Genomic DNA, 16,049 nt, shown 5'->3' with positions numbered 1-16,049 from the left:
TATATAGTACAATTGATTGAATTAGCGACGAAGATTAATATTTTTAAAAAGGGCAAACAAATCTAAAAATGATGGTTGACGAGTGAAAGAATAGTGGTTGATGGAATTAAGGAATGGTGGTTAGACTAAAAAACAAATGATAATGATATTTTCTTTAATGTAGTATTTAAATGGCCATGCCCAACAATGGCATTTTCAACATTACAACGCTACAAAATAGAGTATAATAAGAAAAATTTAGCACAAAACTTATGATTAAGCACCAAATGTCGCATTACCAAGTTGTTTTCACGGGCCTCACATTCTAGAATCTAGCCATTGATTTTCTGCCATTTGATTCAATATCTCCAACCAAAGGCGGCTCCAAATACCAAATGCCCATATATATATTCTAGCCATACTTGACCACTTCCCCTTCGACAAGAAGCTAAATATCTCCCCAACCTAACCAGAGACCAACACACTTGGATGATTCATAAATATCAACCAACAGTTTACGCTTTTGACAAAAAAACGAAATTAAGGCTGCTTCCACCAAGCAAAAGCCAGATTTGTTTCCTTTAAATTTTGCTCTTACGTAAAAGTGGCTTGGTCCTTATCCAGTATTCATTTATATATTTGGACCACCACATCCAATCCATGTGAAAAGCAGTGACGTAGTTTAATTTTCTTTTGACCAGTTGGAGGAGCAGACTGCGGCATGAGAGTGGATTTTAACGCGATCCCACGCAATCAAAAGGTCACTTAAGATTTGTTCTATCAGGGAGAGAGAGGTGCGATGATGCCAAGATGAAGGTGTTTAATCTGGCACTTTTAAATTAAATACCCTTTTTGCAGTATATATATATATACTAAACAGCTGTGATCGTTCACATATATATTTATTCTGAGAATCATATTCACAGTATGACAATATAATAAATTTCACTCTCGCGAGTTTTAAAAATATCTAAACTCGTACCTCGAGTTAGTTTAAGGCTAAGTTGCAATTAGCACTAGCTTGTTTGTGTTTTGTGCCACATTACAAATTAAGATTTGTTTTAGTTTTAGTGCTTTTCATTACATTTTGGTGTAGAATATAGTTAGTTGCAAAACACTGTTGTGCCATATGCTGATTAAACTGACTGAAATTTCAAATTTCAACTTCAATTCCCAAAACAAATGTCAAGATTCAGAGAACAAAGAACACTATTTGTGCATGTGGTAAAATACCAGTCAACAAAAGGACCTAATATAGCCAGTCACCTCACTACCACCATAATCCCAATATAAAATAAAATTCGAAAAAAGAACACGTTGCTATTGGTGTTGGGCTGCTCTCAAATGTTAGCTAATATATCGTTGATAAACAAATCTTTACAATCTTAAAAAACAAAAAAGCAAACAAAGCTCAAAGCTGGCATGTGTTTCATTCATAACGCAGAGTTGGGCTTATTTACAAACAGCTGGAGGACAAAAATTCGGTTCATCTCGGTGGCTTCTCCAAATTGCAGGCCATAGAATATACTTTACTAGCCGTTGGCTGAGGAATCTCACAAGTCATCACCAACCACGCCACCGCAGAGGCACTCAAATACTACTGACTGCATCTGCATATAGCTAGATTAGGTGCATGATTGTTGGCAATGGATATTAGGGTTTTTTTAAATTTATTTACCAAAGTTTTTAATGCCAACGTGACATTGCATATTTTATTGCTCAATTTGCCTAACTTTTGTAGGAGAGATTAATTAGATTAATTTTTTTTTTTTTTTAATGCCAACGTGACATTGCATATTTGGTTTATTATCAGCATGACCCGAAACGGTTTATCAAATCAACCACCAAATATTCTAACCACAACGTCATTAGAAAATAAATATACGATTGTAAAGAACTTAGCCCCCAAATATACACAAACCAAATATGATTTTAAATTCCCCACCGAAATTGATTCGCAAAGACAAACTTTTGCATGTGATCACATGCCCTTGAATCGGTCGGTCGGTTCCACCATACCCGGTTCATTGATTTGGAGTTCTTTAAAATTTTAAGGCATAGTGTAGTGAACCCAATTCTTTGCAAAATAAAAAATGTAATATACAATGTGGGTTAGTGGCTTAAGCCCATTCGATAAGATTCATGTACTTTGTACACCCTAAATCCTTATGGACAATGACCCAATAACTGACATTTCTCAACACACTTAAGCAAATAGCAATGTTATGATTAGTTGCCCACACAGGCATCGACAATTCTTGATCGTTGATATATATGTGAAGCTCACAATACATCAGAGATTAATTACGATAAAATTATTGTGTACGTGCACGCACGCAAACACAGATCAAACATCTGCAATGTATCCACGATCAGGATTTGCTCATCCGTCTCCACGCAAGCACATATGATTATTCCTGACTAAATAAGGATTAAAATTATGTTGTTGATTGTCGTTATAAAGCATTTAGGTATTGCCGTTAACTTTGTGATGAAAAAAGGAGAGAGAGGGCGACTCCTCTATTTGACCGGAAACTTGCGCGTATAAACTTCCAAGAGTCTATTCGTCATCACTTCTTCAAGAAGCCAAGTCCAGTCAAAACTTTACACCTCAGGCCTGCACCCTCCAAAGTCCAAATCCAAAGCTCTTATTGCTTAATTTTCTTCTTCTCCTTCCTACCCCTTTTAATTAGCTTCCCCGTTTCCCCTTCTTCTTTAACCTTGTATATGCACGCAGAGGGCCAATAGCCTCCAAATTCATCATACCCAGAAAGCGAAATTGAAAATCAAGACATGGGTTTTTCATCAAAAGAAGAGAAATCGAAAAGGGTGTTGAGGGGTGTAAAGACTGTGTTTTTCTTAATCACCATGTTGATTTCTCTGCTTCTGTTTTCGGCTCCGCTTCTTCTTGTTATTGCCGATACTCTTCTCCCTTCTGCTATTCTATCCGCCTCTTCTTCTTCTTCTTTGATCTCTTTGGAAGCTCTCTCTTCCCATTTCACTAACTACGACTTTCGGTACTCTCTTGTTGATATTCCGCTCATCTCCATTATAAGATCAGCTGTCATATTCTGTAAGTGTTCATAGCTTGGCAGCACTTGTTTTCCTTCCAATTTCTGTGCACAAAACCTGTTTTATATGTAAAGTTTATGTCTTTGGACCAACTAAGTCTTAATTAGTTCAACTAATCTGATTCTAATGGAATGAATTGAATTGGGTCTGCAGGCGTTTACAGCTTCTGTGACGGGCCAAGGCTTTCACATGGACCATATTTGGGGATCACAACCATGTGTTCTCTGCTATCTCTGGTGTTTGTTTCATTGAAGGCTTCTTATGTGTTTGGTGCTTCTGGTGTGGAAAGAGCAGAGTATGTAAGAGCAACCGAAGTAGCTTTGTTCATCTGCTCACTGGTTTTGGCTGTTGGGCATATTGTTGTGGCATATAGAACAAGTTGCAGAGAAAGAAGGAAGCTTTGGGTTTACAAAATTGACATTGAAGCTGTAAGTCTTTGCTCTCCTTTTCTCATATGAAATCGTATCAGTTTGGGATTTGGTTTTTTCACCTTAATTGGAAGATATCGAAATACTTAACTCAAAAGGCAAATTTATGCTCCCACCTAATTGTTTTTAATCTTGCAACAAAGGAAAAAAAATTAGTAGAATCACTCGCAAAATTATATTACATCACAAATCATACCTTTTAAGTAAATTAAGATGTTGGAGGTTCAACCACTACCACCACAGAAATTTTACTTTACTAGGAAGTTTCATTCTTTAATTGCTGACTACGAAAGGGTTGAATTATAAATTTATAATCTTCTGGAAGGTCAACATTTCTTTTTTTTTTCTTCTTCTTAAGGTAACATTGAAAACGTTTAGGATGCTTCTTTGTTACCAGAATGCTGCTTTTTGTCTATAATCCTTGCATTTTTCATGTTTGATTTTATTATTATTATATATATATATGGATTCTGAGACTCTACATTTAAAGTTGGTGTATTTTTTCGCATTTCGCTTCATCAAAACCGAAACCTCATGGATTTTTGTGAAAACACAATTTTTTCTATTTATTTTGTTTACTTCTCTTTGTCAAAATATGTCACTAGCACTACGTTCTATATTCGAGGAATCCGTGATGGGTGGCCGTTTTCAGAGATGGGCAGCTTGCTTTTTATATTTGAGTTTGTTGACCACATGCCATTCATTTGCAGCAACTCTGCCACATATTTTGTCATATCAGAATAAACAGCTTTCTGCCATGAGATTGAGAATCTTCCCACATTCATGTGCATTCAAACCTTGCTTTTTTGACAAGCCCCATATTTATACAAAATCAAACTGCAAACAGTTGATGATTTGTCAAATGCTAATGTCAACAATGTCATGTGTGTGCCAGGTTTCAGCTTGCAAAAATGGGTTCCCTAGATATCAGAAGCTCCTTCAAGAAGAAAGAGTGAAGTGAACAATCATACTTAAACGACATGAAGCAAATTTTGGCCCACCACAGTCTTAAGGGTCATTTATTTACAGGTAATTTTCATTAAGGCTCCTAAAACAGATTACTTTCCATTTCTGTAATTTGCGCTCATTGCTCATCAATTTGGTTTATTTTTTTTGGGGTGCAGATTTATTAAGACGAATCAGTGGTGCAAGGCAGAGCATCAGCCCCTTAAAACGACATGCCGTATGCCACATACTACATGTTGTAAACTGGTGGTTGTGTATATATCATTCATTATAGAGAGTATAGATAGAGGCTACCATTGCGGCAAATACGGTCTTTTTTTCTTCTTCTTTGTATTCATCAATTGTACAGTTGAAATTTGTATGGAAAAGGTGTAGTACTTAAGCAACTAGCCAAAGCTTAAGCTTTTGTGAACTTGTGCTTTGAAACCAATGAAATCGGATGTGTTCACTCCTGTACATTGCATCAAATTAGCATATTAGGTCATTACATGTGGGGTGGATCCGCACATGAATTTCGCAATCCTCGAATTCAATTCCCCTAACAAAGATTTTTTTGCTAACTATTCCCCTAACAAAGTTAGACCACCATAAATTTGACACATATATTATAAGGCTTTTTATCACAAAACGTCCCTGATATTTGCGAAACTATCAGATTGCATCCTTAAAGTATTTTTGTATCACTCATGGTCCCTAACGTTAATATGAGTGCTCTTAAATAGTCCCTCTGTTAAAAAAACTGTTAAATTGAAGGATATAATCATCAGATCAATACGAAATTATAAAAATATATATATATAATTTTCATTTCTTCTCCGTCTCCTTCGTCCCTCTCTTTCTCCATTCTCATTTCTTCCCAGGTCAGGTTGTAGCTCTTGTTTCTGGTGTGGTTGTTGCCCATGGACCGGCCAGTTTGGTAAACTAGGTTTGGAGTAGAGTAGTTTGTTATTTTCACAAATTTGAGTTGAATGCTAACGTTTTGTGGAAGAAAGCTCCACTTGGAGGTAAAGAGGGTGGCGAGAGTAGGGTGGCGATTTGCAGAAACAGGGGAAGGAGGTGAAGAGGCAGAGGAGGGAAAAGGAGTTTCTTCATGGTTATTGTTTTGGAAAGGTGTTTGCTGCTAATTGGGTTCTTGATGATATCAAAGAGAAGAGAAAGATCAGAAGGTAATTAAGGTGTTGATTAAGAGGAGGAGGATGATGATCAAGTGAGAAACAGGGAAGCTGCTAAAACATAACAGAGAGATTGCCCTGTTTAATTTTCAAATGGGAATTTGGAAAGTCTTCTTCTGATCAAGTGTTGTCGTATTCATATGGAAAATAAGCTTACAGAAGTGGTGTTCTCTGAAAGTTTAGAGCTTCTTCTTTTCCATCTTCTTGGTGGAGGAAAGTTAAAAGCTTTCAGCTTTCTTCTTTTTGGTGTATACTTTAAGCTTTCTTTTGCTTTTAAAAAAAATAAAATTAAAAATTATGTTCGTCAACATAAAATAATTCAGGCAGAAGCTTTCTATTGTTTCAGTGATACCAGAACTTCGTCATGTGTTGATGTGTTGATGTGTCTGGTAGGTAGGCGTATGGTTGTCGGTTTTATCATTGAGATGCCTGATATATTCCACCCGTTTTGCGGGTTGTTTACAGTTTTTACTGGTAATCAACATGACACAGGGTGGGAGATGGAAGGAAAAAAGAAAACTTCAGCCACGCAAATGGGGGAAGAAATGAGAATGGAAGAAGAAAAGAAGGAGACGAAGAGTGCGAGAGAAGGGAGGGAGATGGAAGGAAAAAATAAAAATAAAAATAAAAGGAAGGAAAATTCAGCAACACAGATGGGAGAAGAAATGAGAATGGAGGAAGAGAGGGACGAAGGAGACGGAGAAGAAATGAAAATTATATATATTTATAATTTTGGATTGATTTGACGATTATATCCCTGGATTTAACAGTTTTTTTAACAGAGGGACTATTTAAGAGTATCCATATTAACGTTAGGAATCATGAGTGATACAAAAAAACTTTAAGGATGCAATCTGATAATTTCGCATACGTGACGTTTTGTGATAAAAAGCCTATATTATAATTTTTCAATGTGTTTCATTCTTGGTTGAGGTTGACACTCAATTTTTTTATAACAAGAAATAAAATTACAAGGAGGATCATCTAAAGATTTCAATATTCCTATTATCATACATAACTATTAAAGAAACATATAAAGGAAAGTGTGTAAACCAAATATAAGTATTAAAGTTGCCGTGATTAATGAAAGTTAACACTTATGGCATGTCTACTAATTCGTAATATTGATTTCTTATAAGTTGTTTACTTAAATTCTCATGAATAAGAATTGAAACTAGTTTGATTACTAGAATGCCCTTGCTGTTGGGTTATAGTGAAAGGCAAATTTGGAATTTAAAAAATTATGTAAGGATATAATGGATAGAAAAGATGGATTCTTATGGGTTAGTTATCTATGAATTAAAATATCACTTCTCACCCAAGAGTCAAATTCCTCTAAAATCCAGAGTTGAAATCCTGATTTTTTGTGGACTCCACTTACATTTCTATTCATTTATGTAAAGTAAACACATGAGTAATTTATAATTGGATTCCAAATCTCCATAATTGAACTTTGTTATGGAAAATCATTGTTAATGCGTGAAGTTGTCATTAGATATATATTTATTTATATACAAATAATATTAAGAGGAAGAATCAAATATAAGTCTTTGAGTGCATAAATAAACGTTCTTAACCTATTGCATTTGTCAAAATATCTATTTTATACGCGGGTCTAAAATCTAAACCACCGTTCATCATGTCCATAAAACTGTGATAAGCCCATGACATCAACCAAAACCGTTTTTTGCAATAATAGAAAGCAAAAACGAATGCTGAATCAGCATGTATTATGTTTGTGTCGTTTATTCTGCATAGAAAACATTTCTAAATACCACATTTGTGTCGCCCGCGGCTGTTGTGGTGTGTGCATTGTTAAAACGCAAAGCGCTTCTATATTTCCCTCTACGCTCAAAATCAATCGCATCGCATGGTCCCCTAATATAGATTATTATAAATAAACACAATCCTAGACATGTATTTATAAAAAAAAAACCCACACACTATTTAAACATAGAAACACACCCCAAATCAACCCCAAAATCAACAATTGTATATTTTTTTGGTGTGTTTATAAAAGGAAAATTAGGTATTAGACATAGATAACTTTACTTATTAGTATTTAAGACATTTGATATTTTGGTTTGGGTTTTAATACCTAGAAAAGAATTGTTATTTTGGATTAGGCCAAAGAGGAAGACCAGATTTGTTGACCCACCTTACATTAGTCATTAAAAAGACAATTATACCCTTGTCATTTAAAAACCTAAACCCTAATTATACCCTTTTCAGATCTCTCTCTCTCTCTCCCTCTCTCCCCGCGTCTTCTCCCTTTCTCCTCCCCTCTGTTTCGACCGACACCGACAAAACCCCCCAGCCACTGTCACGTCGGTCACCCAGCCACCGGACCGGTCAAGTTTTGACCGGCGTCGCACCCCAAGCCAGCTCCGACCTTCCTCCTACCTCTGCTACTGCTGTTTTGCCGGAAAACCCATGTTTTGATCGGATTTTTACTCGGTTTTCCAATCCCTCGATCTCTCTCCTCTGGCCCTCAAATCCTTCGATTGAGGTATGATTTTCTAGCTATTTTCCACGATCTAACTGTTAGTTGGGTAAGATTTCAGAAATTTTGAGGTTTAATTGGTTAATTTCGGAGTTATTTTCCACGATGCAGAAAACGAAACTGCAATGCAGAAACTGAAATTGCGATGCAGAAAACGAAACTGCGATGCAGAAAACCGTAGAAACTGAGATTAAGAATCGGCTTCGATCGTTGGTGGTCTTCGATGATGGTCGCGCGAATGGGTTGGTGGTCTTCGATGATCGTTGGTGGTTTGGAGGTTTCTGGAGGTGAAGTTGAAGAGGTTTCTGGAGGTGAAGTTGAAAGGTCGCGCGAATGAGTTGTTATTCAATTTTGGTTTCGGTTGATGTCGTTTTGGTTCAGTTTTGGTTTGATGTCGTTTTTCAGCTTTGGTTTAAAACTAAATACTGAAAATGGCATATGTTGTAATTTTCATATTTTGTAATGGTATTTTTGTTACATTTTGGTGTTTGGCCTTTTGCTAATTAGACTAAATTGTATTTCTTTCTATTAAATTAGTAAACTATATTATGGTTTAAAACTAAAGCTCCAGTTTATAAATGGGTTTTGAGTGTGTGTAATGATGGATTTTGGGTATGTTTATAAAATGTTTTGGGTGTTAGGTTTTTTTTATAATTTCAGCCATCATTTTGGGTGTTTTAGTGAAACCCCCTTTGGAAAACAAGACCTTCGGGACAAACAAAAACCAAAAGCCAATTAAAGAAAAACATAAAACTCAAAAGCAACGAAACGACGTCGTCCTCCACTCTCGCATTTTCTTAAAGGGAAGGGGTGTAAAGAAGAAAAGCCTCCACAACTCCAGAGCTCGAAAGAGAAAGACTGTGATAGAATGAGGTTCAGCGTCGACCTCCAGGAAGCGGAAGCGGACCCGGGGCGGTCCCCGACGCCCAAGAGAGACGAAGTGGAGTGGGTCCCGTTGCAGAACCTCCCGGTCTTTTCCTCCGCCACCGGCCCGGTCCGCGACCCGACCGCAGCTCGACCGCTCAGAAACCTCTTGGCTTGGGACGGAGCGTCTCGGCTTTACTTCTGGGACTCCGATAAGCTCTGCCTTAACCGGATCTCCATTCGCCTCGGCGAGCCCGACCAGACTTCCGTCCTCGCTGCTTCGCCTTCTAAGGTTTCCACACTTTCCCTCATTTTTTTTATTTATTTTTAATTTGTTTGTTTAAGTCTGGCTGCTGAGAAATTGAAGGATAAGAAAGTAATTGCACTTAACTGAGCTTAGAACAGTTAGTTACCTGGCTTGGCATAGATGATAATGGAAAATGATTGTTGAAGTTGAAATTAGTATTTTAGTTGAAAATTATTCAGTGTAAAATTGATATGAAAATCTCAGAAGTGGACCAAAATTTTCAGTTATACTTATGTAGTTGAAAAGATAATTGTTTAAAGAGGATTGTAACTTGTAAGATTACACATTGTTAGTTTGAAGATTCTGGGATATCAGAAGTAACGGGTACTAAAATTAATGTGCGTGCCATTTAGTTTTTAAGTGCATGGTTGATAATGCCGGTAATTCGATAGGTGCTGCAAGCAGATGTAAATCCTGACTTTGCGGTTCAAAAAATCTCGATCAGTAGGAATGGATCAGCATTGCTTCTTTCTGGTTCAGGTGGTCTATGCGTTATGTATCTTTATGGGCGTACTTCCAACAAAGACAATGCAACGATTTGCAGGTATGATGGGAAAATGGCAATACCTTATGATTTTTCACTTTCATTTTAAACATGTTGTGTTAGGGTGTCTTAGAAAGCAACTTGAGGGAGGAATGACTCCTAATGATGGTGGTTTGGATCTTATTATGACATGTTCGTCTGGCTTATTTTTATGTATTAACTCCTTTTGTAATTCCTACATTTAAAGTCTGGCATAAGGCATATATTATTTGGAAAAAAAAGGTTTATAGTAAGGCGCAATGTATGGGGTCCCTCTTCTGTACGTTCTCTTGCAACACTAAGATTTATTTTGTTCTTCCCCTCGCAAACTTCTCAATCTGATTTTTTATTTTAGATTTCGATGATATGTTTGTGCTTATTAGTCAAATACTTGCCCTGGAAATTCATGTAGTAAGCTTGTATTCCCTTGTTGGAAATGCATGTATGGATGTAATATACTTTCTTTCTTTATTGGAGATTGTGTTGCAAATTAAAAGATTAAATGTTCGAAAATAAGAGTTCTTAATGCATCTCTTTTTTAAAATAAATAAAACCTTACAGGACTGTGACTGTTGGTTCACCAATCTACTTAAGTGGAAGCAATATCATACGTATTCTGCAAGTTTCATGGCACCCTAACAGTGACACCCATCTGGGAATTCTTTCCTCTGATTCAGTTTTCAGGTATGAAATCCTTTTCCATTCATACATCGTCAGGATAGTTTGTGTTATAACCATAGAAACGAGTAGACGTGGAAAATTATGATACAAGCAAAGGATAAAAACTTCTTAAATTGATCAATGGGTTCAAACATTGTAGATCATGAGAAGGGTTTCAATATAATGCAGTGATCACAGGAAAAGCTTGGCATGGTTTGGTTGGAAAAGAATAGGCGTGATTTGTTTAATTTTATTCTTTCTAGGCAAATTTATTAAGTTTCAATTGGTTAGGTTTATCTTATAGAGACATCCTACATAGCATGTGATTTTGTAATAAATGTAGGAAACATGGTTTGATCATATTTACTTCCTAAAGTTCTATTAGCTTGTAAATATGGTTTCTTAATCATGTCAGACCAAATAAAAAACCCATGTCCGAGTTCGGCAAATGTAACTCCGAATTTAATTTAATTATTCTGTTTTAAACAACTGGTGCCCTTCTGTTTATTTTTATTTACCTTCACTTTTTTGTAGAATATTTGATTTGTCTTCAGATCTTATTCAACCAGAGCAAGAATATTATCTACAGCCTGTGCAACCAGGTAGATCTAGGAATGCAACATCAATTTGCCCGGTGGACTTCTCATTTGGGAGTGATCATCTGTGGGACTTGTTTAGTGTAAGTTCATAGATTGCAATGCTATTGATCATGTGTTTCTTGTAAGCGTCATTTTATGTATCCATCTGTAATCTGATTTTTCCTTGAGATAGATTGTTCTGGCTCTATGGTAATATCTTGCTTGACTTTATATATTAGGATTATCTATGGCTTATCTTTGTTTTATAATAACACTTGTTTTTAACTGTTCATCTATTATATTGCTATGCTCATTCTCATTAGGCAAATTAAGTTTTTCATTTTCACCCTCTAACTGTTTTATCATGTAAATTACTTGATTCACATTCATATGCTATTGTACAGGTTTTCATTTTGTTCAACGATGGTTCAGTTTACATCCTGTGTCCTATTATACCATTTGGAAGGTAATTTATTCTTCATGTCCTGCCCTTTTGTATTATATTTTGAAATGTTTAAGGCTTATAGTTTTCTTCATAGGGGGAACTGCAGGTAGGGACCAAGGTATATTTAATGTGTTTAAAAGCACAAGAACCATGAGGGCAGTATGGTTTCAAGTATCATTTGGTGGGACACATGCCATTATGAACTATAAAGCTATATGCCTCAATTGTAGTCCCATTAGGAGCCTTTTTAGAAAAATTAGTTTATAGCGAAGACTTAAGTTGTCCTAATATTGTATTTTCTTTGGAATTCTGTGACGTAATTTTCCTCCATCTAAATATGTGTTTCTTTGTCACATATAAGGCTGTGAAGTTCTGGTCATTTCTTTGTCCGGTATTAGACATCTGTGACAGATTAAAATTGAAGATGGTCTAGTATTATAGATGGATCGAAACCATCTGACTGATAGTCTCTTCCCCTTGCATCTCTGCCCCTTTGTTTTTACCATTGATAAGCATCTTGATGTTTTCTTGGAAATTTTCATACCAGGTTGCCTGTTATATCCTAACTGATCCTTGTATTGGGTGTTGAATGTAATTAGTTTTTCTTATTTTGTGCAGTGCTTACAAGTGGGAATCCATAGTAGAGATCTATAATGATGCTCAGACATTTGGCCTGAAGTCAGCCAACTCAGTGGCTGTTAGTAATTCAAATCTAGCTATTTCTTGGTTGGAAGCAACATTTCCAGCAATTGCAGACCAAGAAACAGAAGGATCAGATCTATATGTGTTAAGAGCTCATCCTTATGCTTTATTTGATGCATCACTCTCACTGCAGGTACCTTTATTCTCTTACCTATAGGCATGTGGTAGTTGCTTGTGCTATATGGATGCTCCTGAGTAGTGCCTAAATCAGCAATGTCAAACAGGGCATGACATTATAATTAGCATTATGCGTTGGACATCTACTAATTGTGCACGATCTAAACATTGGAAAGTGATGTAAAACTTTTAATTATACTCGTACTCATACAAAATGAGGTACCGTGATTGTTTATTGTTTGATCATATTAGAGTTTTGAAAGGTTTTTTTAATAGACAATGAAGTGAAATGTGGCTACTAATTTACATGCTCTTCCTCTTGTTAGAAGATTTTCCTGCATATATGTTTGGTTGTATTGAATAATAAATCTATTCGGCCCAAATTTTGTATAATCATTTTGCCCACTTAGCATAATATATAGATTCAAAATGAACTTTAATCATTTACTACCTAGGTTTAAGCTTAATGAGAAGTAGAAAAATTATTTGGATTGTTTATTAGTGGTTTAAGCTTGAAATAGCTCTGTGGCAGCACTAGCTACAATTCTTTGAGAATTTTATTTTACTTGATATTTTTCGTAATTTGAGGAGTATCATTAATTCGTTAGATTTCAGTCGGCCAAGCGTTACAAGTTGCGGCCCTTTATCTGTGTAAACCTCTTCAAGTATATCTGAAATAATGATTGTAGGCCTACTCTATCACAGTGTAGGGTGTTTTATGTTGGCAATTTGTTTCTCAAAGATTGTGTTGTGTTTATTTCAATCTGTAGAAGTCCACAATATGACCTAAATTATAATTTCCTAGGGACCCCTGAGGAAAGTGTGTCGTGATGAGGATGAAGAAGGTTCAGCCTTTCGGGGTGCAGAATGTGAAGGTGGAGCAGTCAGTTTTCTTTATAATTTAGTCGTCAAAGATTCAATTCTGGTGACTGCCTGGAGTGGTGGGCAATTGCAAATAGATGCTCTGGCTGATGAAATCCAACCGGTGTGGAATGTCGGCAGCCCACCTCGCCTTCGTGTTGATTCCAACGATCATATACGGGGTCTGGCAATGATTTGTGAGCCAACCCCAGGTAAGGTTTCACCTGTGAAGCTTAATCAACCTCTTGATAGCACTCTTTGGTTGGGGCACCCTCCCCCTCTGTTGAGACTGGCTATTGTGGATCTGGCTCTGCCTAGGAAAACAAAAGGCGGTTCTCTTATTATGATGTTTATTGATCCCCTCATGCCGGAAAGAATATTCACCCTTCATGATGGAGGGATAGATTCAATAGTGTTGCATTATCTCCCGTTTACAAATCAGATCAGTGGCAAGAATGAGACCATGAGAACTCCTTCGGTGCATCCTGTTCTAAGCACATGCCAGGGAGAAATCTCCTCGCAATCTCCACTTTCTGGTTTTGTGTCATTATCAGATTCATTCGGGTGTTCATGGATTGTGGGAGTCACTGGTTCTCGAGAATGTATCGTGCTGGAGATGAAGACTTGGAACCTGTTGCTTCCTTTTCAAGTTGATATGGAGGGCAAATCTCTTCGCCTGGAAGAACCAAAAGAGAAAGATATGCCAGATATGATAAGCAAAGAGCTCCTTGTTGGACCTAAGGTGGTTCTTGTTCCTCAGACCTCACCAAATGTGCGTTCTGTTTCTGCTGATTCTATTGAAGGTCGATCAATGCTTCATGATTACTTCAAGCTTTTTCATGAAAATTATGTGGAGTATGCACATAAGGTAAGAATATGCCAAGTGATTCACATACAAACCTTGTTTACTTGTGTCAAACCTACTTTCTTCTTGTGAAAATGGTTTATTTGTTATTTTTGGTTTTAGATGGTTTTTCTGCATTTCACAAGTTGTTTACAAGTATATGGAGCCGTGGACAGTTTTCTGCCTTTAGGAAAGGGAAGCTTTCAGCCATAGCTTGCTCACATGCAAAACATTTGCTGGTTGTAATTGCCAAATAACTTATGATACACAAGTTCTATACAAAGAAGAAAAAAACTACATTACATAAATTATTAGCAAAACCATATGAGTTTCAGCTAGTTTGTCCCTTTATTGAAAAAAAAAAACCCACATATAGCGAATTAGCGACAATTTAAGTGAGCACAATAGCTGCTACTGCATTGCTAATTGTTGTCGATGCATGTGAGGTACCATATCTAAAGTGTCTAAGAGGTCATCCAGCACCAACAGTGTCATCAAATTGTTTCTCAACCAGGCCAGATAATCTATAAGCTTTTTGAGAGGTTAAATTTATTTTACCTTGTAAATGATTTAGAAAGAAGTTGATTGGGCAATATTCTTATGTTTTCTGGATTTAGTAGTTGATATTTTACTGAATTTATGACTTTCTCCTCTTTCTAGGTTTACTTTGAACTGAAGCATCATGAACCTCTCTTGAAGAAGATAATTAATGACCAGCATGCTCGCTTAGGTGATGCACAACAGAAGCTCTTGCAAGTAGAGGAGAAACAATTAAAATTGGAGAACAGGATTGATAGTGCAATCCAGCTGCACAATGTTCTGGAGGAGCGGTTGAAACGTCTGCGGAAATTGCCTGGGCCTCATAAAAAACCATTGTCCAGAGCTGAGCGAGAGTTCAAGTCTGAGCTTGGTAATGATTTCTTTTCAACAATAAGTGCACAAATAAAAACTTTTTCAACATGAATGAGCTTGGTAGTTATGCCCTAATTCTTAGGGGGTAATTATTTTTTCCTATTTTAGTGCTCCCCGAAATCATCATAATACATTTCTGCTTAAGCTACCAGTCTATACGTTTATTTTTATTTTTTTGTTACGGCGGTTTCATATCTCGCATGGCCAGAACTGCCTGTTCACTTTTGACATACATTTTTATTGCTAAGCAGACCTCTTTTCCGGAGTTGAGTTGGACGCATTACATTCTTCCATGAACGCTTTAACTGCAAGGTTGAGAAGGCACGCACAGTCGCCAAAGGGCAATACATCAAACCAACAAAGGCTGATATCAAGGAGGAAAGATCCTGTGGAAGAATCTCAAGTCTCCCAGCTGAAATCCTCACTTGAGAAACTTTCACTGGTCAATAGTGAGAATTCAAAAAAGGTTAAGCTTGTTGAATCTGCATTAAAAAGTCGGGAAAGCAGCAGATCCTGAGACCTACGTTGTTTTTGAATCTGCTATTGAATTATGGTAACCCGGATGGATGCAAGTTTTGAACCTGTGGCAGGGCACATTCTGTCTGCCTCTCTATTAGAGGGTGTGGCATTTTGAACAGTATCTCCAGTCAAATGTTCGAGTTGAGTAGAAGTTTCTAGAAATTCAACCAGGGCCACCATCCACTGTAGTTTGCTGGTATGCTAGTAGTGGCAGATGCTCTGATTGTAGTGTACAAAAGCCCTATAGTGCTCTAGGATGTGTTTTACTGTATTTTCTTATTGCTCAATGGTTTCTTACTGAATTCTGATTCCTTGAACTTCTTTCTGATGGTATATGTTAAATCTACCAAACGATAACAATCTTCAAACATTATTAAATATGTTCATAACCTGCTTTATCAGTATTTCTTTTTTCTTTCTTAATAATCATGGCTTCCTTTCTGTTTGGAACATCAAACTTGTTTACATCAATGGCATGGCATTTGGGTTTTGCGGTGATCAATTTTTTTAGATAGCAGCAAAATGCATTGATCTGCGCTGAAAATTCTATGCATTGGTAGGTAGGTCCTACCTACCACAGACGGCCCGCCGTTTGTG

General features: G+C 36.7%; 2 protein-coding genes across 2 annotated transcripts; both read left to right on the top strand.

Annotated features, from left to right (window-relative positions):
- The first annotated feature begins 2,506 nt into the window (after window positions 1-2,506).
- LOC110749708 (uncharacterized) lies at window positions 2,507-4,897 on the top strand. Its single transcript, XM_021949870.2, has 4 exons — window positions 2,507-3,052; window positions 3,205-3,479; window positions 4,375-4,508; window positions 4,604-4,897. Exons 1-3 carry the CDS (start codon window positions 2,773-2,775, stop codon window positions 4,438-4,440), a joined length of 621 nt encoding a protein of 206 aa, XP_021805562.1. The 5' UTR covers window positions 2,507-2,772; the 3' UTR covers window positions 4,441-4,508; window positions 4,604-4,897.
- A 4,011-nt stretch (window positions 4,898-8,908) lies between these two features.
- Window positions 8,909-15,856, top strand: MOS7 (nuclear pore complex protein-like protein). The gene is made up of 9 exons (XM_021949896.2): window positions 8,909-9,276; window positions 9,684-9,835; window positions 10,376-10,498; window positions 11,009-11,153; window positions 11,457-11,518; window positions 12,116-12,332; window positions 13,122-14,045; window positions 14,682-14,931; window positions 15,185-15,856. The coding sequence occupies exons 1-9, from the start codon at window positions 8,989-8,991 to the stop codon at window positions 15,448-15,450; spliced, it is 2,427 nt and encodes an 808-aa protein (XP_021805588.2). The 5' UTR covers window positions 8,909-8,988; the 3' UTR covers window positions 15,451-15,856.
- Window positions 15,857-16,049: the final 193 nt, after the last annotated feature.

This window comes from Prunus avium, chromosome 2 (genome assembly GCF_965620075.1).
Source record: "Prunus avium chromosome 2, drPruAviu1.hap1.1, whole genome shotgun sequence".
Classification (NCBI taxonomy): Eukaryota; Viridiplantae; Streptophyta; class Magnoliopsida; order Rosales; family Rosaceae; genus Prunus; species Prunus avium.
This window is presented reverse-complemented; position numbering and strand designations above follow the sequence as displayed.